General features: G+C 43.7%; 1 protein-coding gene across 1 annotated transcript in view; it reads left to right on the plus strand.

Moving 5' to 3' along the window:
* The window catches only part of LOC110527962 (succinate-CoA ligase GDP-forming subunit beta), a 127,676-nt gene that overhangs the window by 48,064 nt on the left and 51,992 nt on the right, over positions 1-27,620 (plus strand). Inside the window, exons 3-6 of the mRNA XM_021609613.3 lie at positions 22,389-22,488; positions 23,705-23,795; positions 25,544-25,696; positions 26,133-26,222. Of these exons, the coding sequence (XP_021465288.1) occupies positions 22,389-22,488; positions 23,705-23,795; positions 25,544-25,696; positions 26,133-26,222 (434 nt within the window). The remainder of the gene's footprint in view (positions 1-22,388; positions 22,489-23,704; positions 23,796-25,543; positions 25,697-26,132; positions 26,223-27,620) is intronic.

Here is a 27,620-nt window from a genome sequence, read left to right on the forward strand (position 1 = left end):
GGGAGAGGTTGTTGTCCTTGCACCACACGGTCAGGTCTCTGACCTCCTCCCTATAGGCTGTCTCATCGTTTTCGTTGTGTCATCAGCAAACTTAATGATGGCGTTGGGGTCGTGCCTGGCTTTTCAGTCATGAGTGAACATGGAGTACCAGAGGGGACTGAGCATGCACCCCTGAGGGGCCCCCGTGTTGAGGATCAGCATGGTAGATGTGTTGTTACCTAGCCTTTCCACCTGGGGGTGGCCTGTCAGGAAGTCCAGGATCCAGTTGCAGAGGGAGATTTGAGGGCACTAGGGTGTTGAACGCTGAGCTGTAGTACATGAATAGCATTCTTACATAGGTGTTCCTTACATAGGTGGGAAAGGGCAGTGTGGAGTGCAATAGAGACTGCATCATCTGTGGATGTGTTGGTGCGTTATGCAAATTGGAGTGGGTCTAGGGATTCTGGGATAATGGTTTTGATGTGAGCCATGACCAGCCTTTCAAAGCATTTCATGGCTACAGACGTGAGTGCTACGGGTTGATAGTCATTTAGGCAGGTTACCTTAATGTTCTAGGGCACAAAGACTATGGTGGTCTGCTTGAAACATGTTGGTATTACAGACTCAGACAGGGAGAGGTTTAAAATGTCAGTAAAGACAGTACACATCCTGGTAATCTGTCTGGCCCAGCTGTCCAGAACAGCTGATGCTCTCATGTTTGTTTCAGTTTTACTTTCCTCGGCGTGAGCATAAAGTTATTTAGTCAATCTGGTAAGCTTGTGTCACTAGGCAGCTCTCGGTTGTGCTTCCCTTTGTAGTCTGTAATAGTTTGCAAGTCCTGCCACATCCGACAAGCGTTGGAGTCGGTGTAGTACGATTCGATCTTAGTCCTGTATTGGAGCTTTCCCTGTTGATGGTTCATCAGAGGGCATGGAGAGATTTCTTATAAGCTCCCGGGTTAGAGTCCCACTCCTTGAAAGCGGCAGATCCACCCTTTAGCTCAGTGCAAATGTTGCCAGTAATCATGGCTTCTGGTTGGGGTATGTACTAGAGGTCGACCGATTAATCGGAATGGCCAATTTCAAGTTTTCATAACAAACGGAAATCGGTATTTTTAGGCGCCGATTTTATTTATTTTATTTTTTAAATATAAATGACATTTAAAAAAATTATACCTTTTATTTAACTAGGCAAGTCAGTTAAGAACACATCCTGCCTCTCTCTCGTTGCACTCCACAAGGAGACTGCCTGTTACGCGAATACAGTAAGCCAAGGTAAGTTGCTAGCTAGCATTAAACTTATCTTATAAAAAAACAATCAATCAATCATAATCACTAGTTAACTACACATGGTTGATGATATTACTAGATATTATCTATACGCGTGTCCTGCGTTGTATATAATCTGACTAAGCATACAAGTATCTAAGTATCTTACTGAGCGGTGGTAGGCAGAAGCAGGCGCGTAAACATTCATTCAACAGCACTTTCGTGCGTTTTGCCAGCAGCTCTTCGCCGTGCGTCAAGCATTGCGCTGTTTATGACTTCAAGCCTATCAACTCCCGAGATGAGGCTGGTGTAACCGAAGTGAAATGGCTAGCTAGTTAGCGCGCGCTAATAGCATTTCAAAAGTCACTTGCTCTGAGCCTTCTAGTAGTTGTTCCCCTTGCTCTGCATGGGTAACGCTGCTTCAATGGTGGCTGTTGTCGTTGTGTTGCTGGTTCGAGCCCAGGGAGGAGCGAGGAGAGGGACGGAAGCTATACTGTTACGCTGGCAATACTAAAGTGCCTACAAGAACATCCAATAGTCAAAGGTTAATGAAATACAAATGGTATAGAGGGAAATAGTCCTATAATTCCTATAATAACTACAACCTTAAACTTCTTACCTGGGATTATTGAAGACTCATGTTAAAAGGAACCACCAGCTTTCATATGTTCTCATGTTCTGAGCAAGGAACTGAAACGTTAGCTTTCTTACATAGCACATATTTCACTTTTACTTTTTTCTCCAACACTTTGTTTTTGCATTATTTAAACCAAATTGAACATGTTTCATTATTTACTTGAGGCTAAATTGATTTTATTGATGTATTATATTAAGTTAAAATAAGTGTTCATTCAGTATTGTTGTAATTGTCATTATTATTACAAATACAATTTAAAAAATCGGACGATTAATCGTAATCTGCTTTTTTGGTCCTCCAATTATCGGTATCGCCGTTGAAAAATCATAATCGGTCGACCTCTAGTATGTACGTACAGTCACTGTGGGGACGACGTCCTCAATGCACTTATTGATAAAGCCAGTGACTGAGGTGGGTCAGAAGTTTACATGCACTCAATTAGTTTTTGATAGGATTGCCTTTAAATTGTTTAACTTGGGTCAAACATTTCGGGTAGCCTTCCACAAGCTTCCCACAATAAGTGGTGTAACGGAGTCCGGTTTTTAGGCCTCCTTGCTCGCACACACTTTAACTTCCTGACTGATGTCGTGAGATGTTGCTTCAATATATCTACATCATTTTCCCTTCTCATGATACAATCTATTTTGTGAAGTGCACCAGTCCCTCCTGCAGCAAAGCACCCCCGCAACATGATGCTGCCACCCCCATGCTTCACGGTTGGGATGGTGTTCTTTGACTTGCAAGCCTCCCCCTTTCCTCCAAACATAACGATGGTCATTATGGTCTAACAGTTCTATATTTGTTTCATCAGACCAGAGGACATTTCTTCAAAAAGTACGATCTTTGTCCCCATGTGCAGTTGCAAACCATAGTCTGGCTTTTTTATGGCGGTTTTGGAGCAGTGCCTTCCTTGTTGAGCGGCCTTTCAGGTTATGTCGATATAGGGCTCATTTTACTGTGGATGTTGATACATTTGTACCTGCTTCCTCCAGCATCTTCACAAGGTCATTTGCTGTTGTTCTGGGATTGATTTGCACTTTTCACACCAAAGTACGTTCATCTCTAGGAGACCGAACGCGTCTCCTTCCTGAGTGGTTTGACGGCTTCCTGAGTGGTATCAGAAGCTTCTAAAGCCATGACATCATTTTCTGGAATTTTCCAAGCTGTTTAACGTCACAGTGAATTTAGTGTATGTAAACTTCTGACCCACTGGAATTGTGATACAGTCAATTATAAGTTAAATTATCTGTCTGCAAAAATGGTTTGAAAGTACTTATCATACACAAAGTAGATGTCCTTACTAACTTGCCAAAACTAGTTTGTTAACAAGAAATTTGTGGAGTGGTTGAAAAACAAGTTTTAATGACTCCAACCTAAGTGTAGGTAAACCTCTGACGTCTGTCTGTCTGTCTGAACCGACACTTCCCAAATAAATATATATTTTTTTACATTTACCGCTGTGTAATGGTGATAAATGTCCATTGGGAGGTGTTGGCAGGGTAATGTTTGTTGGGGGGTAGAACATCCTTAAGGGGATCCTCAAGGATGGGGCAGTGGTAGGAAGTCCGGGAGGCAGGAGGGGGAGAGAGGGAGGAGGTTACTGCCTTTTGGCTATTCAGACTCCTGATGGTCTGGGGGTAGAAGCTATTGGCCAGTCTGACTGTTTTTAATACTCCTATGATACTCCTATACTGCCCTTGTCTGAATGATGGCCGTGGAACAGCCGTGGCTCGGGTGGCTGAGGTCCTTGATGGTCTTCCTGCAGCAGCTGTCGTTGTAGATCTTTTGGAGGGCAGGCAGTGTGCATCCAATGGCGTGTTCGGCTGAGTGTACCACGCTCTGTAGAGCTTTGCAGTCAGCTGCGGAGGAGTTACTATACCAGGCTGTGTTGCAGCCTGACTATTATCTCAATGGTGCTTCTGTAGAATACTATGAGGGCCTTCAGGGAGAGGCCAAATGTCTTCAGCCTGCTGAGGTTTGTGTGGTTTGACTATTTCAGCTCACCGTAGATGTGTATGTCGAGGAACTTGAAGATTTTGACTGTCTTCACGACGGCCCAGTTGAGGATGGGGGTGCTCCCAACCTAGTTCCTCCTGAAGTCCACGATCAGCTCCTTTGTTTTTCTGATGTTGGGGTAGAGTTTTTACCTGGCACCATGCCATCAGGGTCCTATGTCCTGTGCCATCAGGGTCCTATGAAACTGTGTAGGCAGTTTCATCGTTGTTGGTAATCCGGCCTACTAATGTTGTGTCGTCAGCGAACTTGATGAGGGAGTTGGAACTGTGTGAGGCCACGCAGTCATGGTTATAAAGGGAGTACAGGAGGGGACTGAGGGCACCCTTGTGGGGCCCCCGCCAGGAAGTCCAGGACCCAGTTGCATAGGGAGGAGTTCAGTCCCAGGGTTGTGAGCTTTGTGATGAATTTACAGGGCACTATGGTATTGAAGGCCGAGCTGTAGTCGATGAACAGCATCCTCACATATATGCATTCCTTTTGTCCATGTGGGTAAGGGCATTGGCAATTGCGTCACCCATGATGGACCTGTCAGGGTGGTAGGTGAATTGGAGAGGGTTGAGTGTGTCGGGAAAGGAGGTGACGTGGTCTTTGACTTGCCTCTCTAACCACTTTGTGATGACTGAAGTGAGTGCTAATGTAGATGTATGCCCCAGGAAGACCCCGTTGTGTGAGATTATATGAGTATGTTTATGCCCAGTGTGTGCAATGTTCCTGTGTTTGTATAACACCCACTTTCTTTCATAAAGGTGCAGCTGCAGCCAGCTACAATAACCTGCTCAGGCCCCAATCACTAATAGAATGTGTGAGTGTGCGCTGTGAAGGAAAGCTAAACAAAAAGCCACCGCTGCTGTTACGGAAATCTTTGAGTTTGGATCATAAATAGACATAATTACATCTCTGATTTGTGTGTCTGTGGTAAAACAATTGGAATCCCTCTCAAATTATTTTGTAAATACATTATGAGGAATTTGAGCTGCGTTTCAGGGACCTCACAAATCAAAATGTAATTTTGGACTCATGACGGCTGATATTGCGGGAGGAACATTACCGTTGCTCACACTTTAGGCCCTGATGCGTCGCCTCGCCAACGCTTCCAACACTTGTTCAGGCAGGAGGTATGGCGCCATTATTTTGGTAATGTTGCCTCTAAATTGCTTGTTTTATTAGGGCTATTCCGTGCTCCATTGAGCAGTAAATTTGTAATAAGAAATACAATGACTTTTTCTTCTTCTCGGTCTAGGCTGTGCATTCGTTCCAGTTTTTTAAATTCCTTTGTCTGGACTGCGGCATACATTGGGACCCATTCTCATTCCATTCTATTACGCTGCACGCTGTTTGATAATGATGCTTTTCCCACCAATGACTGGAAATTACTTGGGATGAGGCCTGCATTCTAGCCATGCTAAAACACACAGGAGTAGGACTAGATGTAGTCCTACCTAGGGCTGTTGCAGTGACCGTATTACCGGCACTCATAAGTCGTGACTGCAGTAAAATTCCACTTGACCGTTCAGTCACGGTAATCTGCTTTTATGCACTCTGGACATGCTTTGGTAGTACCCAACTTTCTAGCGGCCATGTGGTCCTAATGGCCTGGTACTCAGGGCTCTATTGTTCCTCCAACCACTGACATAAATGCAATTTAAAGAAAGCGGTTCAGTAGCAGGTTGAAATTGTAAAACATGGTCGTTGTGGATGTAGTTTAAAAGCTTGACATAAAATGTATAGTGCTTTCTAAGGTGATGATGAATTAAAAACACCAAAATGCATATTAGAGCTTATACATTGGCTTATGAGCCCAAGTCCGAAAATAAACCTGAATGAAAATTGATTGTGCCGTTATGTAATACATAGCCTACCGCATATTATGCATGGCAGAAAAACATAACAAAATATAAAAAAATAAAACATCACATAATTGGTCTAGCCTATATTCTAAAATTAAACACATTTGAGTAATCTCCTTTGAGTGTGGACCATATTATTATGCATACTGGATGGACTGGTTACCTTATGCTACCTCCAAAATGTCTGGGAGAGAACCCATAGCCCTAGGCCAGGGCTGCCCAACCCTCTTCCTGGAGATCTACTGTCCTGTAGGTTTTCGGTCCAACCCTAATTTAGCGTATCTGATTCAGCTAGTTAAGGTCTTGTTGAGCAGCTAATTAGTAGAATCAGGTGTGTTAAATTAGGGTTGGACTGAAAACCCACAGGACGGTAGATCTCCAGGAAGAGGGTTGAGCAGCCCTGCCCTAGGTGATTCTGTTTGTTCATCGATTGTGCAGGGTGGATTACAGTTAGCCTAGAGTTGTAGTGAATTTGTATTTGTAATAACCTAGTAAATGGGATTTTTTTTTTTCATCATTCTTTGGATGATATTACCTTTAGCTATACAGGATCTCACCACGATGCATTTCCGTCTTCTCCCCTCGCTTCTTTATTCCTTTCTCGAGTGCCCAGATAGAGGGGCTGTCAACAGATTAGTGAAATATGTTTAGTTGTGAAAACATGTTATTATCGATGTTCCCGAACAGATTTCACTCGATTTCCCAAATTAAGCACTTGGTAGCTGCAGGAACCAGGTTCGAGAGCCCATGGTATTCAAAGTTTGGGCGGAATATCACCTGTCGCACAGTGAAAGCATGCTCCTTAAACAGTAGTTGATGCTTGGAGTGAAATAAGGGTTCTTCTATTTATTTCTCAGCTGCTCATATGCTCATCTAAAAAACTGAAGTAGCCTACCTGGCATCATTGAAAAACGGACCGGCAGGAAAGCGCATGGCATCCATTCACTATTCGAGTGCATCTAGATGACAGGTCGGCTACTTTGCCCTGCCCCCGTTCCTGCCCATTGGATAATGGGCTATTCTAATCTAAACTCATTTTACATATTAGTAAAGATAAGATTAAATTGAGAATAGTCTGATGGGTGAAAATATGATCACTTGATGAGGAGGACAGCTGTACAGACTTCTTACGTCACCATTAGCCTATAGTTGCATCATGCAGCCCATATGTTCAGATTTTTAAGACATTCTAAGGTTTGTGTCATTCACAACTAAAGTTGCCAAAACTCTAAATCTAGTGTGTCGGACTTGTTTCAAATGATCACTTTACTCTCAACATAGCCACTTCATATGCGGAATGGGAAAGATCCTTTATTTATTAAATTATATTATTCTTACTATCATATAAAATAGCCTATCTTCTCTGCTAAATGAACTAGCCTACAGTTTATGGCATGCCACATAGCCAGATAACATACAGTAAGCCAACTCCTATTCTGTTTTTCTGAAATACATTTTCTTCACATAATGTTTCTGTATACCTGCCTAAAATAAATAAATAAAGGATTTATTGTGATGGTGTCTAATTGATTTATTCTTTATTTATTTATTCTACATTTTAAAATGTAGATGTTCCAACGGCGTACATCAGCGGCTTGTATGTGTGGAGGTCTGGAGATGCTGAATGTGTTTGTTCATTAACGGTCAATTACCAGTAGACCGGCAGACTTTTGCATGACAATATGCTGACAAAATGTTCTAACCGCCACAGCCCTAGACCTAACCATAGTTAAATAAATTGCGTTCTCCATCAACTTTAGAAGTAGCCTTGTTAATTGATTAACATCAAACAGTATGATATTGTCTTGAGTATCCAATGAGCCGTCAGATTCCGTGCAACCCCTGTCTCTGCTGAGTGAGGGATTTGGAGAAGACTGGAGTCTGAGCATTGTAAAGCTGGCCAACATGGATGGACTCTCCTAGTCTCTGTCCACACCTCCCTCCTTAGCCAGCCAACACTGCCTCACACACACTTCAAGCACTGTTAAGCCCACTGTTATCTTCCCCTCTAGAAAACAAGCCTGTCGTTTGAGGAGTGCAAGCACTCGCAAATACAACGAGAGCTGTATAAGTGTTATCTCCAGCAAGATCACTCCTGTCTTGTGTTTATCAGAAGTGTTGGGATCAGGTTCCGGCACAGCTGGACCTAATACATCCTTTTATACTAGCCAAGTGGACAGGACAGCACTATTGTACTGTCTGATACCTGATGCTTTCACCTATGGGGCATTTCCACTTGAGACCCCATTGTTTTACCAAAAAGGATCAGACTTTTGTGTTTCCAGCCTCCTCGGAATGGCTCCGTGTCTCACCGTGCCATGGCTTCGGTGGACCTGCTCTGACTTGGGGAAAAGGCCAGTCCACTGGTACTGTTCAGCCTGCATTGACTTAACAACGGCGAACTGAGCTAGGGCTGCACAATTAATCGATTGCACATTGAAATTGCAATATTGACATGTGCAGTATCTATGTTGCAATAGTCCTCTTTAAAATAACCAATCTCAAAAACTCTCAGTTTATTTGTGACGTGTGCCGAATACAACAGGTGTAGGTAGACCTTACAGTGAAGTGCTTACGTACAGGCCCTAACCAATAGTGCGGGAAAAAAAGGTGTGTGTGTAGGTAGGTAAAGAAATAAAACAACTGTTAAAAGACATTTGAAAATAACAGTAGCAAAGGCTATATACAGGTAGTATGTACATGTAGGTATGGTACGCTAGTGTCCCACCTTGTCAACAGCCAGTGAAACTGCAGGGCGCCAAATTCAAAACAACAGAAATCCCATAATTAAAATTCCTCAAACATATATGTATTTTACACCATTTTAAAGATACACTTGTTGTAAATCCAGCCACAGTGTCTGATTTCAAAAAGGCTTTACGACGAAACCAAACGATTATGTTAGGTCAGAGCCAAGTCACAGAAAAACACAGCCATTTTTCCAGCCAAAGAGAGGAGTCACAAAAAGCAGAAATAGAGAAAATGAATCCCTAACCTTTGATCTTCATCAGATGACACTCATAGGACTTCATGTTACACAATACATGTATGTTTTGTTCAGTAAAGTTCATATTTATATCCAGAAATCTGAGTTTACATTGGCACGTTATGTTCAGTAGTTCCAAAACATCCGGTGATTTTGCAGAGAGCCGCAACTATTATGCACGGAATTATAGATAGACTTCTCCTTAATGCAACCGCTGTGTAAGATTTCAAAAACACTTTATAGTTTTAGAAGTTTTAGAAACTTTTCATCCAAAATTCCCAAGCCCAATTCCCCCTACCCTAGAGAAGTTAACATGACTATGCATATATGATAAACAGAGAGTAGTAGTCGTCTTTAAAGTGAACATAGTTCTCTTTGTATTCACACTGCTCTTGCCTTTTGAATGAGGAAGAAACTTTTTTTGCCAGTTCACTTCACCTATTTTGGGGTTCGAGTCCTCTTTGCATTCACATTCCATGTTTAGAAAAAATATATATATCTTTTTCCAACATTCACTCGACGCACTCGGGGTGCACTCTGGAGATGATAGCTAATGGATTGCAATTTAGTTAAAAGATGAGATATAATTGTAATCAGAAGATACTGCATGTAAATATATGTGAATGTTAATGTAAATATTATTGGTAACATAATAAACAGCAGAAGAATAACTGCAGATTAAATAATGCTGTAATTGAAAATTGTACACCCAATGTACACTACTGCCCCTTTAAGAGCTAGAATAGATGATGTACGTTTTTACACTATTCAAATCGCACAATCGAATAAACCGCTTATAAAGCTCTCTTAGCTGAACTAAAAACTCCACACACATTTTGGAATTTCTGTTCATCCTTGACAATCGCTTATCACTATCCCAAAAACAGTTTTTTTTTTCACAAACCTGGGGTGTGATCATTATCCAAACATTCAACTAAAATGAGTTTGTTGGACAAATTCAGGTAGGTTCCTCCCCGTTTCGTTCCGTCTGCTTCCGTTAAAGAAACGTTTTGCAACAGAATCGGCATAAAGAATATGCCCCTGCGCATCATCTTCTCTCTTTTGTGGCACCAATGTGTGGTGTTATGGCAGGGAAAACACTGTTGCGGTTGTGTAGTGTGAGGGGTTATGACAGGGGAAATGTTGTTGCAGTAGTCTGGTGTGAGGGGTTATGACAGGGGAAATGTTGTTGCAGTAGTCTAGTGTGAGGGGTTATGACAGGGGAAATGTTGTTGCAGTAGTCTGGTGTGAGGGGTTATGACAGGGGAAATGTTGTTGCAGTAGACTGGTGTGAGGGGTTATGACAGGGGAAATGTTGTTGCAGTAGTCTAGTGTGAGGGATTATGACGGGAAATGTTGTTGCAGTAGACTGGTGTGAGTGGTTATGATGGGAAAATGTTGCTGCAGTAGTTTGGTGTGAGGGGTAATGACGGGAAATGTTGCTGCAGTAGTCTGGTGTGAGTGGTTTTGATGGGAAATGTTGTTGCAGTAGTCTAGTGTGAGGGGTTATGACAGGGGAAATATTGCAGTAGTCTGGTGTGAGGGGTTATGACAGGGTAAATGTTGTTGCAGTAGACTTGTGTGAGTGGTTATGATGGGAAATGTTGTTGCAGTAGTCTAGTGTGAGGGGTTATGACAGGGGAAATATTGCAGTAGTCTGGTGTGAGGGGTTATGACAGGGTAAATGTTGTTGCAGTAGACTGGTGTGAGTGGTTATGATGGGAAATGTTGTTGCAGTAGTCTGGTGTGAGGGGTTATGACGGGAAATGTTGCTGCAGTAGTCTAGTGTGAGGGGTAATGACGGGAAATGTTGCTGCAGTAGTCTAGTGTGAGGGATTATGACGGGAAATGTTGTTGCAGTAGTCTGGTGTGAGGGGTTATGACGGGAAATGTTGTTGCAGTAGTCTGGTGTGAGGGGTTATGACGGGAAATGTTGTTGCAGTAGTCTGGTGTGAGGGGTTATGACGGGGAAATGTTGCTGCAGTAGTCTAGTGTGAGGGATTATGACGGGAAATGTTGTTGCAGTAGTCTGGTGTGAGGGGTTATGACGGGAAATGTTGTTGCAGTAGTCTGGTGTGAGGGGTTATGACGGGGAAATGTTGCTGCAGTAGTCTAGTGTGAGGGATTATGACGGGAAATGTTGTTGCAGTAGTCTGGTGTGAGGGGTTATGACGGGAAATGTTGTTGCAGTAGTCTGGTGTGAGGGGTTATGACGGGAAATGTTGTTGCAGTAGTCTGGTGTGAGGGGTTATGACAGGGGAAATGTTGTTTCAGTAGTCTGGTGTGAGGGGTTATGACAGTGGAAATGTTGCAGTAGTCTAGTGTGAGGGGTTATGATGGGGAAATGTTGTTACAGTAGTCTGGTGTGAGGGGTTATGATGGGGAAATGTTGCTGCAGTAGTCTGGTGTGAGGGGTTATGACAGGGGAAATGTTGTTGCAGTAGTCTGGTGTGAGGGGTTAGGACGGGAAATGTTGTTGCAGTAGTCTGGTATGAGGGGTTATGACGGGAAATGTTGCAGGAGTCTGGTGTTTGGTGTGGGAGTAAGTGAACCTGGGGAGCATTGTGTTCACATTGCCCTATAAAAAGGTAACCGGACCGTGGAATTCAAGTGAACAGAACTTAGACCACCTCTCGAGATGGTCTGTTCACTTCGGAGGCTCTTTTGAGGGGTCAGAGTTCTTTTGGAGTGTTCACACTGCACAAAACAATTAAACGAACCGCATTGAGTAAAAAAAATGTCTGAAAGGGATCAAGTGTGTGAACCCCCTAAGATGGCATGCTGTTCTGTTGCAGTCAAACTGTCAAATGCAGTCAACAGATTGTTACAAACAATAATGATGCTGCTTTCCACTTTGCAACAGTTCACCCTATGGTTTTGATCTATATCGCAAGTCAAATCGCAATCACAATACATGCTAAAAGAAATCGCAATTACAAATTTTTTTCTCTCATATCATGCAGCCCTACAGTAAACGTGGGCTGACACCCTGCATGTTTAACACCTTATCACAAAGCAAATGTTTTAATGCAGAAGTTGTTGATTCTGCTCTTCACAAGTCTTTAGTGTCACACTCCTGATGGAAACACTAACACTAGAGCTAACATTACCATAAACATTGATGACACTGGTGTCTCAGGGGGAAATGCCCCTGTGTGTATGATGGGAATGGTTTGATCAAGGTGCATCTTCTCTAAATGGAAATGGAATCACAGGCATGCTCGATGATGCTAGACACGAGTCTCTCTTAATGGAATGTGTGCAGTGTCAGATTGGGGAGTTGCATAATGTAATCACTGGGTTGGTCCAAAACTTCAGATATGTTGTGCTGGTTCTGAGAGGCTTGGGGAGAGGAAGATGTGGAGAAACAGGCAAACAGCATTGGGAAGTAAGAATAGGATTTTGATTGACATACACTTTAGTCATGAATGTTGTCAGCTAGCAGAGTACTCTCTAGAGGGCAGATGGAGATAGCAGCAATAGTTTTGGGTCACAAACAGCAAGCACCCAATCCTCTGGCTGGCATAGACTCAATCAGGGCTTCCCTACCCTAAGACGTGTGTGTGTGTGTGTGTATATGACAAAATGGAGTCAGCAAGTGGATTGCATGAGGATTTGTAATGCTATTAGGGCTGGGCCGATGTTAGTATCATGGAAAGGAAACAAAACACAAAGAAATATGGTGATCCTGGAATGGTCCCAGCCCTGCTATTATGTGAAATAAGGAGTTTTCCTTATACAACATTATTTTTACACTCTTAGAGAGAACTGAGGAATTATTCTGCATGGAGAACATCTTATTTTTTTCAATGATGTTTTTGCCGAGAAAATATTTATTCTCTCTAAACAAGTGTGTGGATTCCCTCCCTGAGCACCATGGTGTTTGAATGGAGTATTATGCAAATGTTTATCAGGTAGCCAAGTGCATTTCCATAGCTATTAGTGTAACTGTTAATGTCAAATCAAAACAGCCATGCTCTCTGCTGCTGCTCTCCTGATTCCAACTACCAAGTACGAACTGAAGTGCCACAGCCAGGAAAACATCAGCGTTCTCGTTTTACTAGAGGATCAGACGGAGGGCAGAATGAGTGTGCAGCAAGTTAGTCTGTGGAGCTGCAGGTAGGCCTATCTCCGCAACACTGCCCTTTTCCCAGCATGCCTCTTGGTGACAGACAGAATGGCTTAGGCCCCCTAGAACAGGAAGACGGATGGTGTGAAGAGTTTTTTGTGTGTCATTCCCTGCCAAGAGGACATGTTCCTGGGGAGAGGTGACACGGGAGAGGACGAGGAGGAGCTGGTTTCAGCACAAGTTTTTTAACGCAGACTGGACAAGACCGGACCGGCGCTGACGGCCTACACATGCACGGCCTACTGTATGCCCATATGCAAAGTTTATTGCAGTATGGTGAGAGCAATGTATGTGTACATTGCTCTGCAGTAGGCAGAGCAATGTATGTGATGCTTGTAGTATCTAAAAAGCCATGTTGTAGACCTCTGCTTTCCCTGTATAGGCTTAGTCTGTTCATAGCATCATAGCTGGCAGAAGTCTTGAAACGGGAGAAAAATAAATGCTCACTGAAATTCCCTTAATAGCTGTAAATAGGCTTTGGAAAGTAAGGCTGTCTTGAAAGAGCAGATTTCTATAAGCAGCTTATGGTATTTCCTCCTCATTATGTTGCTTAACCTGCTCATTGTATGTGGAGATACTGTGGAATTATTTCAGACATATTCCGTATGGTGTATGGATGGCGCTAATAATGTGGTATTATGATTACCAAGAGCTGGCAAGTGTCTTCGCTGACATTTTCAACCTCTCCCTGTCTGTAATACCTGCATGTTTCAAGCGGACCACCATAGTCCCTGTGCCCAAGAACGCCAAGGTAACCTGTCTAAATGACTATCGCCTCGTAGTCCCCTCCTGTACAACCTGTTAACTGTTTATTATCTATCCTGTTTCCTAGTCACTTTATTCCTAGTTATATGTACATATCTACCTCAGCTATCTCGTACCCCTGCCGATCGACTCAGTACTGTTACCCCATGTACAGTGTATATAGCCAAGTTATTGTTATTTATTAGTGTTATTACTTATTATTTCCCTATTTTCTTTCTCTCTGCATTGATGTGAAGGACATCTAAGTAAGCATTTCACTGTTAGTCTATACCTGTTGTGACGCATGTGACAAATACAATTTGATTTAATGCTTGAAGCTTATGACACATCACTGTGGTCCTAGAGTTGCAGGGTTAAAGTGATATGAATCACTCCAGAGCAGTGTAAGTCACACCGTTCCCTGCAGGAACTCTTCTCACCAAGTCACCGCGAAACCCAGAAGGCGGCTGCGTACATGCCGCGTTCATCTCCAATATGCTCATCATAATGACCTCGGCTCTTTCCCCCATTGCTATTCCTATAGAATGCCACTATTGGTTTGGATGACAGTATGCTAGCCTTTATCGAGACATTGGTCTTGACGTATGACCATACATCTGGGTATTGTCTCCCTCCAGAGTGACTAACATTCTCCACACTGGTCTAAGGATTTGAACTCTGCCTCTCTATCGTAGTGTGGCACGAAGTCCAGCTCTGGACTCGTTAGTTCTGGCACTGTGTGGACCCAGGTGGACGAGGCTAACGAGGAGTCAGCTGTCATGAGGGCAGTGACAGGAGGATGTGATACTGTAGCAGTCAGCAGAGGTCTAGGCTGAGGATGAACCCCTGTAGAGCTCCACAGAGACGGCATCATTAGATTCAGCCTTAGAGTGGGCTTTACCTGGCTTGGAGAGCAGAGACGCAGCAGGATGGAGGGTGCAGCAGCATTGCACAGCTCAAAGAGGTCATATACTCTCTTTTCGGGTGGCTTATCATTAGCCTCGTAGTAGTCATAAAGAAATGAAGGCTTACAAGTTTGTATGCCGCATGAAACCCTCGTCTTCATTGCAGAGCAGAGTGATGTATTCTCGATTCAAGTCATTATGTAGATTCTAAATGGTTGAAAGTGACTTGGAGAAGTAGCTTTTCAAATTATCCCAGAATGTTATTAAATTCCGTTATTTCTTGAATTGAGAGTTTGATTAAGGTTGTATCACAGAAAATATGATACCCGCTCAAAGCAGATTCTATTCATTAAGATTCAGTATTTTTGCAACGGAGGAGTCTTGTTAGTTGCCGTACTTCTGAGAACACAAACGCAAGGCGTCTTTCATAGGGGGTTAGCGAGGGACGGAGAGAGAGAGAGGGGATGGGCACAGTATAGGCAGGTCTGCCACTAGGCAGACAGAGTCAGAATTGTGCACTAGGCCTATCTATCACCAATCAAAAGCTGTGTCGCAATGGAATGCCGTATTTTCCAATTTCCTGGCTTGCAATATCTCGCAACTTCAGTAAAGCAGGGCCTATCATCATTGAATAGGCTAGGATATTCTGCACGCAACAGATCAAAGACTGAACACACACTCTTGCGTCATTAGCAAAGAGAAAGATCACAGAAGCAAGGTGATTACAATTTGGGGGGGGGGGGGCAAAAAAAATGTTTTATTAACGTTAAGGTTCCCAATTTAATTTAATGTTTAAACTTTCAGACCCCTAATAGACAATGTTGCAAATGTCCTTTTTACTTTCTACTAATAGTGTTTGAATCCCATAGGAGACACTGAATCTTTGATTGTCCCTGTGTGTTTTCTGTCTCCCCAGAGTTTTGATTAGTCTTCTACGTGTAGCTGCCACATTACTTGCAATAGACCGAAACACACACTTGGAAGCTGGGAATTGGGCCTGCTCAGTCTGACTTCCCCTATCCTCTCCATGGTGTGGCATGCAGACAGACTGTTACCGAGTGCATCTCATTTTGAGGGCAAATACTGGACCCGCTGCAGTTTACCTACCGCTTTAACAGATCCATCGGAATTCACACGGCCATAACGCATCTGGACAAGACCTATGTGAGAATGCTATTCATTGACAGTTCAGCATAAAACACTATTGTTCCCTCTAAGCTCGACACCAAGCTCAGAGCCCTGAGTCTGGACGCTGCTCTCTGCAACTGGATCCTGGACTTCCAGTCGAGCAGACAACAGGCTGTGAGGATTGGCAGAAACGCCTCCTTTGTACTGACACATAACACAGGGGCCCCCCAGGGGTGTATCCTCAGCCCTCTGCTGTTCACCCGGGACTGTGGCTTTGCACGACACCATCTCCATCACGTTTTCGGACAACACCACGGTTGTAGGCCTGATAACCAAGAAAGATGAGTCGGCCTATAGGGAGGAGGCAAGTGAAGTGGCATTGTGGTGCCTGGACAACAACCTCTCCATCAATGTCAGCAAAACAAAAGATTTGATTGTTGACGTCAGGAAGTAGAGGTGGGAACATGTCCTGATCCACATCAATGGGACTGCAGTAGAGAGAGTCAGCAGTTTTAAGTTCCTCTGCCTTCACATTACCGAGGACTTGACATGGACCAACACGACCACCACTCTTGTCAAAGAGGGAGCAACAGCATATCTAGGCGGCTGAAGAAATTCAGCATGCCACCCCGGGTCCTTTCCAAATACTATTGCTGCCCCATCGATAGCATCCTGACCGGTTGTATCGCGGCCTGGTACGGGAATTTCTACGTCCACAAACGCAAGGCCCTCCAGCATGTGGTGAAGATGGCCCAATACATCACTGGGACTGTGCTCCCACCCATCCAGGACATCTACTCGAAACGGACCCTGAGGAAGGCCCGCAGCATCATCAAGGACCCCAGCCATGAACTGTTCTCTGAGCCTGTTGGTATGTACAAGCCATCAGAATGCTGAACACTTGAACTGGACTGACCACCTGCTCTAATTCTCTGCACTTTAGCACATGCACTCACGTACGCTACACAACTGCTGCTACCAGACACGTATTAGGATTGCTAAATACTGCACAATTTAAACACTTGCGTCACTTTTGTGTCACTGGCATAAACTCAATACCCCATAATGTCAAAGTGGAATTATGTTTTTAGAAATGTTTAGAAATGTATTCAAAATACAAATCTGAAATGTCTTGATCAGTAAGTATTCAACCCCTTTGTTATGACAAGCCTAAATAAATTCAGGAGTAAAAATGTGCTTAACAAATAAGTTTAATGGACTCACTAAGTGAGTAACTAAGCAATAAGTGTTTAACATGATTTTTAATGACTTCATCTCATGTATTTATTTTTTACATTTTATTTCACCTTTATTTAACCAGGTAGGCAAGTTGAAAACAAGTTCTCATTTACAATTGCGACCTGGCCAAGATAAAGCAAAGCAGTTCGCCACATACAACAACACAGAGTTACACATGGAGTAAAACAAACACAGTCGATAATACAGTATAAACAAGTCTATATACGATGTGAGCAAATGAGGTGAGATAAGGGAGGTAAAGGCAACGAAAAAAGGCCATGATGCCAAGTTCATGCTAGGTAAAGCTCCGCCTTATCTCAATTCACTGGTCACGATGGCAACACCCATCCGTAGCACGCGCTCCAGCAGGTGTATCTCACTGATCATCCCTAAAGCCAACACCTCATTTGGCCGCCTTTCGTTCCAGTTCTCTGCTGCCTGTGACTGGAACGAATTGCAAAAATCGCTGAAGTTGGAGACTTTTATCTCCCTCACCAACTTCAAACATCTGCTTTCTGAGCAGTTAACCGATCGCTGCAGCTGTACATAGTCTATCGGTAAATAGCCCACCCATTTTTACCTACCTCATCCCCATACTGTTTTTATTTATTTACCTTTCTGCTCTTTTGCACACCAATATCTCTACCTGTACATGACCATCTGATTTATCACTCCAGTGTTATTAATCTGCAAAATTGTAATTATTCGCCTACCTCCTCATGCCTTTTTGCACACAATGTATATAGACTCCCCCCCCTTTTTTTCTTTTCTACTGTGTTATTGAGTTGTTAATTGTTTACTTACTCCATGTGTAACTTTGTGTTGTCTGTTCACACTGCTATGCTTTATCTTGGCCAGGTCGCAGTTGCAAATGAGAACTTGTTCTCAACTAGCCTACCTGGTTAAATAAAGGTGAAATAAAAAAATAAAAATTAAAAAAAAGTAAACACAATATAGCAAGTAAAACACTGGAATGGATGATTAGCGGTGGAAGAATGTGCAAAGTAGAGAGAAATAATGGAGTGCAAATGAGCAAAATAAATAAATACAGTAGGGGGAGAGGTAGTTGTTTGGGCTAAATTATAGGTGGGCTATGTACAGGTGCAGTAATCTGTGAGCTGCTCTGACAGCTGGTGCTTAAAGCTAGTGAGGGAGCTAAGCGTTTCCAGTTTCAGAGATTTTTGTAGTTTGTTCCAGTTATTGGCAGCAGAGAACTGGAAGGAGAGGCGGCCAAATGAAGAATTGGTTTTGGGGGTGACCAGAGAGATATTCCTGCTGGAGCGCGTGCTACAGGTGGGAGATGCTATGGTGACCAGCGAGCTGAGATAAGGGGGGACTTTACCTAGCAGGGTCTTGTAGATGACCGTGAGATGGTGGGTTTGGCGACGAGTATGAAGTGAGGGCCAGCCAAGCAGAGCGTACATGTCGCAGTGGTGGGTAGTATATGGGCTTTGGTGACAAAACGGATGGCACTGTGATAGACTGCATCCAATTTATTGAGTAGGGTATTGGAGGCTATTTTGTAAATGACATCGCCGAAGTTGAGGATCGGTAGGATGGTCAGTTTTACAAGGGTATGTTTGGCAGCATGAGTGAAGGATGCTTTGTTGCGAAATAGGAAGCCAATTCTAGATTTAACTTTGGATTGGAGATGTTTGATGTGAGTCTGGAAGGAGAGTTTCCAGTCTAACCAGACACCTACGTATTTGTAGTTGTCCACATAGTCCACATATAAGTCAGAACCGTCCAGAGTAGCGATGTTGGACAGGCGGACAGGTGCAGGCAGCGATCGTTTGAAGAGCATGCATTTAGTTTTACTTGTATTTAAGAGCAATTGGAGACCGCGGAAGGAGAGTTGTATAGCATTGAAGCTTGTCTGGAGGGTTGTTAACACCGTGTCCAAAGAGGGGCCAGAAGTATGCAGAATGGTGTTTTCTGTGTAGGGGTGGATCAGAGACTCACCAACAGCAAGAGTGACATCATTGATGTATACAGAGAAGAGAGTCACTCCAAGAATTGAACCCTGAGGCACCCCCATAGACTATAGACTACTATCTCTGCACCACACCCATACAATTATCTGCAAGATCCCTCAGTCGAGCAGTGGATTTCGAAAACAGATTCAACCACAAAGACCAGAGAGCTTTTCCATTGCCTTGCAAAGGACACCTATTGGTAGATGGGTAAAAAAAAAAGCAGACTGTGAACATCCCTTTGAGCATGGTGAAGTTATTATTTACACTTTGGATGGTTTATCAATATACCCAGTCACTACAAAGATTTTTTTTATTGTTGCATTGTCGAGAAGGAACCTGAAAATAAGCATGGGACGGGATACCATGAGTACGACGACTAATAAAACTTGAATTCTCTCCAGATTGGTTTGTAGTCTGTGTCTGTCCCTTTATACAGTCCCCCAGTGCACAGGCTTTTACAGCTTAATGAAATATCAGACTCTGCTGTCCCCTAACCCCTGGGCTACATCCTTCCAGAGAGAGAGATGAGCAGGGCAGAACGTTTGGAATACAAAAAGATAGGGATAACGTTGTCGAGGCAGAAGTAACAGCCTCGATGCCGACTGCTGTCATCAGTAAATAAGCTGGGAGTTCATTTGCGTTCATTACTGGGAAATGAGTTAGCCCGGGAACGGCTGTATAACTCAGATTACAGCTGATGCGATTGGAGATGTACTTCTCTGTCTGTCCCAAAGAAAAACGAAATGGAGGAGAAAATATCCCTTTTCAGATCCGTCATGCCCTTAAATGGTGCCAATGAAATAGATAGCTGGTTATCCAATACTGCCGGCTTGTCCCTTCCTTCACTTTTAAAGTAGGGATTCCCTATTCTCCTCAACTTTTACTGCTTATATGCACAACTTCTGAGAATGTATTATTGTATTAATATTAGTGTCACAGGTAAAATAAATAACTGTTGTAATCATGTCCTGGTTGTGCATGTTTTTGCATATTAAATGTTAGTGCTGTGTCATGGCCAAACCGCACATAGTGTGTCTGATTTCATCACTCTACATGCAATAAACAAAGTGCTGGCTCTGTTTGGCTCCTTGAGTTCTTTTGTTGTTCTTGTGCTACCTGCTGTTAGAAAGATATCTCTCATCTCCCAAAATGTAACGACCGTACCTCTTAACCCCCACATCAATACTATCAGCAATTGCTCATGGTGGCAGCACACAATGTCTTTGTTTTGTATTTGACTGTAACAGAGAACACATTTTTCTCTACAAATCTGTTGCCTTCAATGGCTGCCATTGATAAAGAAAAACCATAAATATCCCTCAAGATGTAGGCCTACTTTATGATGAGCAAATACCAGACACATTGAATCCAATGTAGTCTATGTGTGTGAATCCGTAAGACTCGCACCGATCCATAAATGCTATTCAGTGTGACATCTTCACACAAGGTGTTGTAGACGTGTGACCTTGTTTCCCCTTGTCTAGGGACAGAGTGTGTGTTTAACGCAGGAATACTGCTCCTCTGGTACTGCATGCCTATGTCAATACTCTCATCCACTCACTGTTCTTCAGTCATTAGTCTACAGTCCTGCCTGTGTTAGGTGATGTTTCATGTCTGGAGCATTAATGGGTAATGTCTCCTCTGCTCTCTCCAAGTGCCATTTTCACTGGGATATTTCGAGGGCGTCATTACTTCACCATGCATTTTAAAGGACAGAGTTTTTTTTGCCTTGGTGGTGGCAGCAATGATGACAGTGGAACCTACAATGATGACAGTGTTGGAGAAAAGTGGAAACGCATGAACAGGCTGAGTGAAGTGTTTGGCGTTCTTTAGATGCCACTGTTAAGGTTAGGTGTGTTTTTTTTTGTATGTGTATTCGAGGCCAATTTTCCAAGCGATTGTTTTGATGAGATAACGGTCCATTCATTAAAGGGTTTATCTCTTCTTCTTCCGATAAGTATGCTTCATATGCTCCAATGGTGTCCGTTAAGTCTATCTAGCTACTCTCTTTCCTGTGTGATAAATCATAAGTCATTATTTGGGCTTTGGTGTGTTATCAGGGCTCCTTGATGTGATCCTAGTGTGAGATCGACTACTGTCCAGAACCATGCTCTGGAGCACCGTCTCTCAATAACCAATCATCTGTCTGGCTATATAGTCTACACATTTCCCTCCACTCTATTTTCCCTCATTATTTTTTGCAGTACTTTCTGTCCATTTTCTATCCATGTTGCGCCTTAATCCTCCTCATCCCTTACTCCTCTTCTCCTTTCAGAGAGGACCCTGTCGTGCTCCTGTTCTCACCTTGCACCAGGCCTCTTGTCAGTGCTAAGAAAGAACACCTTCCTTCCTCATTGGCGTCCTTATTTTTTTTTTACAAAAGTAATTTCCTCTGTTCAGTCCCTCTCTGCTGCACACACAGGACACTCCATTTCATGTTGCTTTGAACAAATGTCAAATTTTGCGAGGTAGTGTTTTTTAAAATTTAAATTAACATATTTATTCAATGATGATGCCTTACAGTCCCTGCATGTGTTCACCTTTTATTCTCTCCTCCTCCTCTTCCCAGGGGAGAGAGCGCTCAATAATGCAATATTGGTTTAATCCCTGCCACCTTGTCAGAGGCTACTTTGTCTGGGTTTTGTTCCTACTGTAGCAGCCTGAGCTTTTAGCCTCGTCTGTAGAGCACGTCTGGAGACACTCCACTCTGCTTGAGGAGCCTCGCTAGTGAGGGAGCCATGTTCCTGGCCCAAGGTCAACGTGCCTTTCTAGGCATGTTCTGGTTGGCCCATGGCGGAACTCCCTGCCAGGATAATGATAGCTCAAAACCATATGTATCCCATCAAGTGCCCTTGTTGCACCATTTGAGTAGAGAGGGAGGGTGTTCAGAGGGCAGCTGGATAGACAGCTGAACGCTCTACCTGAAGTGCTCTCTCCTGGTGTGGAAAGAGGACTTGGAGGGCAAGTAGGGCATATGGTGTCGTTCGCATCTTTAAAATGGCATGAAATTGCGACATGGCACAAATTATAGTGCAAATTAAGACATCGGTCAAAAAAATAATAATCACAGTTGCATTACATGTTTAGATTAATGTTTGTGTGTGGGCCTATGTCTTTGGAATCATGTCTGTTGATGGGTGCGCGAGAGCCTGGTATAGGTGTGTTCACCTGCTGTCTATAATGGGCCTGTTCTTTCGACTGTCCTCTCCTGGGTACCCTCTATCCTGTCTTCTTACTCTGTAATTAGCAGGGCTGGAGGGGAATGTCGTACTTGAGCTGGAGTACCCTTCTTCATGTACCTCCCCTGCTAGCCCTATCTCTCCCTTTGTCCCCTCCTCCTCCCCCTCCTCTCCTCTGGAGGGGCACAGGATCTAATAGAGAACAGGGCGATGGGTGAGATGACATCTGACTCAGAGACGGGGGGATGTGTACTGGGCATCTGTGGTGATGTACTGATTGGAGAGGTCTAACGCTCCTGGTTCTCTATCCTGCTATCTCTATCCTGCTGACGGTGCCCTTCTCTCCTCTTTTCAGGTGCCAAGGAGATAGTCCTGAAGGCCCAGATTCTGGCTGGGGGACGAGGGAAGGGCGTGTTCGACAGTGGCCTTAAAGGTGGAGTGCACTTAACTAAAGAGTGAGTACCCCACAGGAGGTTGGTGGCACATTAATTGGGGAGGACAGGCTCGTGGTAATGGCTGGAGCGGAATAAGTGGAATGGTATCAAATACATCAAACACATGGTCTCCCTCAGCAGCCTCCACTGGAGTACCCCCAACAACTTCCGCCTACACTCACTTGGGTGTGTGGACAATTCAGAGTGTTTCTGTTTTGTTTTCTCGGTATCTACTGCTTCAGAGAGATGTCCTCCTGTAGTCATAGTTTTTACAAGATCCCTCCTAGATGCAATGTTGCTTTCCCTGTGCTTCAGTTACCTAATACGCCAAGTTTGATAGTGTAGGGCAGGGTTTCCCAAATGTCCCAGTTGTTTGCCCTAGCACTGCACAGCTGACTCAAATAATCAAATCATCATCAAGCTTCGATTTAAAAAAAATAATCAGCTGTGTAGTATTAGGGCAAAAATCTAAATGGGGACCCTTGCGGTCCCCAGCACCGAGTTTTGGAAACACTGGTTTAGGGACAACGGCCCCCATTTTAAACTTTGAAGTAGTAAATGTATCATTGGGAAATTGTACTGTGCACGCATCACTGAACTCTACTGTGGTAGGTTACTGGAATTGTGCTCTTCTGTTGGAATACAAACATATTGTTCTCCTGGCTCGCACATTGTTGCAAAAGATGTGCTTGATGCTAAAATGACAAATGTAACAAAGGTAGCAGCCATGTTAAGGACTGAACTGTGAATTACGACAAATGGCTACCAAGTGTGTCATTGTCACCCTATTTCGGTATTTGGGATAGCCGGAAACTTTTCTACGTGAGCCATCTGAAGTTGAGCCTCCCCAGACAGTGATGTGAGCGCACCCGCTCGACTACCATCTATCAAAGCAGAGCACAACCTCAGGCTTCATTTGTATTCTATAACCAGAGAGCAAAGCGAGAGCTGGAATGAGACGCGCACACTGCCTTTAAAGAGGAGCTGAAATCAGGAGAGCCGTATTCAAAGAGATGTGTAGACATATTGAAGATTCTCCTAAAACAGTGCTTTGTCAGAACATGTTACAGTCATGTTACAAATGTGCTGAACCATGTCTTTGTTGAAATGAAAACGGCTCGCAGGAGCTGCAAATAATTACTCTGTCTATTCTCTGCCACGGTGATAGTCCTCTATTTTTGAAAGATGTTTGTCCTTGTTTAGTCTTGGGCCAATCCTGTCTCTTCTTTGACTTTAGCCCCTCGGCGGTGGGTGAGCTGGCCAATAGGATGCTAGGTTATAGCCTGACCACCAAGCAGACTCCAAAGGAGGGAGTGAAAGTAAAAACGGTGAGTCACAGCTGGATGTAAAAGGTCATTCTGTTTTTTTCTCATTTCCGGTTTATTTCAATTCAGTAATACAGTTCCATGAAATAAATGACTGCACAAAGCATCGGGGAAATAACACATTAGTCTATATATTCTGTTGTTCCCCTAGTTCTGGGGATAGGTCTCTAGTGGAGACATGCCATTTGAAGCCGATGTCATTTGTTGTGTTTTTGTGCTATTTGCTGTCATGGTTCATTGCAACAAATAATGCATGCGAGTCAGGGCCTCTCTGAGACCAAAGTGTTAGTCACGTAAACAACCATTTCCAAGTGTCACTAACAAGCAGGAATATAATTTTCCTCACTCACACTCTGCAGCCACTCCAAAAACACACATTTGCAGGTAATGAAGCCTTCCTGTCTTGCAGCTTGTGTTTCTCCTCACTCTTTCTTTCTCTTTCCCCTTCTAGTGAAATATGGCCTAGAGCTCCCCATTAACGCTTGCTTTCATTCCTGCCAGCCAGGAACGCACCTCGCTCTGCTCCTGCCCCTGCTGCAAAGTTTAGGAGAAGTATCAAATGAGTGACAGATCATGCCATTTTTTTGTAGAAAGTGCTGGCGGGGGTGGAAGTTCACTACAACAACACCCGGGCTGAGGGGAAAGTAGGGAAATAGAAAAATGTCAACACAGAAATCCTAACTGCAGAAGCATTGTTGTGAGATGTAATTTCATATTGAAAAATGTGCTGCATTATCTATCCATGGCACGTCAGTTGCCTGACATAACACAATACCTGATAGTGTTTTATTTTATAAACTAAGCACAGAAAATGGATTTCTTGCAAAAGTGTATCATGATAAATCCTCCCAGAGGGACCTATGGTATGATACGCAGGCATGTGTCATGTGTTACACATTAAAACAGGTACACACAAGATTAATTTCAGAAAAATGAAGACATTCACAAACATGGGAGATATGATGCTATCTGGCTGTAGTCACAGGCCTCCCTCAAAGCCTGTTTCGGATTAGATTAGGCATGGGATCAAAGTAATAAAGTAGCCCGAGATAGCTGCAGTGATTGAACAGGATCCAGGCCTTAGTATACGCCCTCTTAACAGGCTGCAATTCTGTTGTCGGGCTGTTTCCCTGAATGAGAACCAGGGGCGGCTGTCAGCTTGCCCTTGTAACACGTCTCTTCACTTCACCGTACTGCAGCCAGCCTCTCCAGACATGACACAGAGCATGGTTCTACTGCCAGTACGGACCAGGGCTGGGGAGAGGGGGAGAAAGTCCTAAAAGACAGAAGGAGAGAGTAGCAGTGGGAGAGAGGGGCACAGAAAGGCAGTGAGATTGAGAGAAAGACCGGGAGAGGGTGGTAGTGGTGTGGAAAAGGTAGATCAAGATGTTAATCTGGGAGTGGGAGAGAAAGAGGTCTGCACTGCCCCTGTTTGCATGGGACATGGAGAACGAGCGTCGTCAATAAGTCCAAATTAACACGGTCCAGTTAGACTGCAGGAAACTGATAACCAACTTATCTGTATCCCTCTGTCTTTCCATGAATCTCTCTCTATTTTCTCTTTCTTCTTTTGCCATCTCCCAGCGCGTTGCTTCATTTTCACTAGAGCGTAGAAGTAGAACCCCCAGTTTCTCTGAGTTGTAATGGTTCAGTGTCTCTCCATCCCTGCCTGTCTGTCTGTGTCTGAGGACAGTCTGTGATGGGAAGGTAGTAGCCTGACTCTGTAGACCGACTCTCTCCCTACTGACCAGGTGATGGTGGCTGAAGCCCTGGACATCACCAGGGAAACCTACTTTGCCATCCTGATGGACCGGGCCTGCAACGGGCCTGTCATGGTGGGCAGTCCTCAGGGTGGGATGGACATAGAGGAGGTGGCGGACAAAACCCCAGAGCTCATATTTAAGGTAGAGTTCTGTGAGCTCTGAAGAGCAAATGTTACAAATGACTACAGATGTGAACATGGAACCTTTCACTGGCGGTGTTATCTCGCCTCTCTCCCTCCCCTGATTGGTACAATAAATCCCTTGATCCCTTCTCCATGTGAGAATCTCATCTCTACAAGTGCCTGATAATTATAATGCCATCGTTACAGTATCAGGTTTCCTTTCCTCACATCTGGCAGGTTGCCACCACTTAATTGCAGCTTACGTAATTGAATATGAATATCCACTTTTTGTCATATTACCATGCAGTGTTTTTGAGTCTCCATTCTCTCTCTGTTTGTCTCTTGCTCTTCCTCTTGCTCTCTCGGTCTCTCACTTGCTTTTTCTCTCTCTCTCGGTCTCTGACCCGCTCTGTCCCCCTCTCTTTCTCATTCTCTTCCTCTCTCTGCTACCACAGGAAGTCATAGATATATTCGAGGGGGTGCGAGACGACCAGGCGCTCCGCATGGCAGCTAATTTGGGTTTCAAAGGACCTCTGGAGAGACAGGTGATGGGCCCGGCGAAGCTCTCTGGGCCCGGCGAAGCTCTCTGAGCCGCAGTGCAGAGAAGCAGAATAGTGTACACACACTGAAGACCCACAGTACACAACTCAAGAGCTGTTGAAACTGGATAGGACACTTCCAGTCTACTAGGCTCTCTATGCTGGTTTATAGAAGTCCATACGTCCTTATACAACAGACAAAGCTTTATAGGTTCACCATTATAGCGCATAACAAAAATGAAGTCACTGAAGTACATTACATTTTTTGGAGTCCTCTCAAAATCATGAACAGACATTGCTGCTGTAGCCAGTCCTGGCCAGTATAAACTCCACAATTCACATTTGATATTAAAAGTTATTATCTGGTTCATTTTAGAGCCAATTGTCTTGTAGCATTATATTGCTAATTTGTATCCCTGTCCGTGAGCAGAGCAGCATAAAGGATTGGATTAGTTCAATGTTACAATGGGGAAAACGTATAAATCAACTTAATGAATGTTTTATTTCAAATGAACTGAACATACACAGTTGTCTGAGAGGTACACCCTGTGTAATACCAGCCTGTTTTGGTATTGAATGGCCATTGATTTTAACAGGAAAATGATTCGCTAAGTGTCTGGCTTGTCAGTTTAGTTCTGAAACTCTGTCTTCTAAAACGTAGGTGTGGAATGGAACCTTCTTTGAAGTAACTTTGCTTCTTTGAAAACTTTGAGATTACAAAAAGTGTGTGTCTGTGTGTGTTTGCAGATGTGTGTCTGTGAGTGTGTGGCAGAGAGTAGTGCTTACATCATTTTCTGTCAGGCTTTTTTTCCTAATCAAAAGAGCAGCTCGGTGCCAGGGACAGACATAGACATCCGCTGAACGCTGTATTCTTTAAAAGAGGATTTATTACAATGACAGTCACTCCAATAGCAATGCTGCGCCTGTTAGGATAATGTGGCACAAAATACGCATTGTAATCTCACTCATAGCTAATACATTAATATGCCACACAATGGCTGTATTATAGTGGTTTAATTACTGTTTTATTAGGGTATATAGGTGAAAGCTATGATCCCTTATTGATGTCACTCAGTGTAAATGAAGGTGAGGAGACGGGTTAAAGAAGGATTTTTAAGCCTTGAGACCAATGAGAAATGGATTGTGTATGTGTGCCATTCAGATGGTGAATGGGAAAGACAAAAGATTGAAATGCCTTTGAGCGGGGTATGGTAGTAGGTGCCAGGCGCAACAGTTTGAGTGTGTCAAGAACTGCAGAGCTGCTGGGTTTTTCACGCCCACCAGTTTCCTGTGTATATAATGAATAGTCCACCACCCAAAGGACATCCAGTCAACTTGCACAGCTGTGGGAAACATTGTCAACATGGGCTAGCATCCCAGTGGAATGCTTTTGACAACTTGTAG

The sequence above is a fragment of the Oncorhynchus mykiss genome, chromosome 7 (assembly GCF_057628025.1).
Source record: "Oncorhynchus mykiss isolate SJ-2025 chromosome 7, ASM5762802v1, whole genome shotgun sequence".
Classification (NCBI taxonomy): Eukaryota; Metazoa; Chordata; class Actinopteri; order Salmoniformes; family Salmonidae; genus Oncorhynchus; species Oncorhynchus mykiss.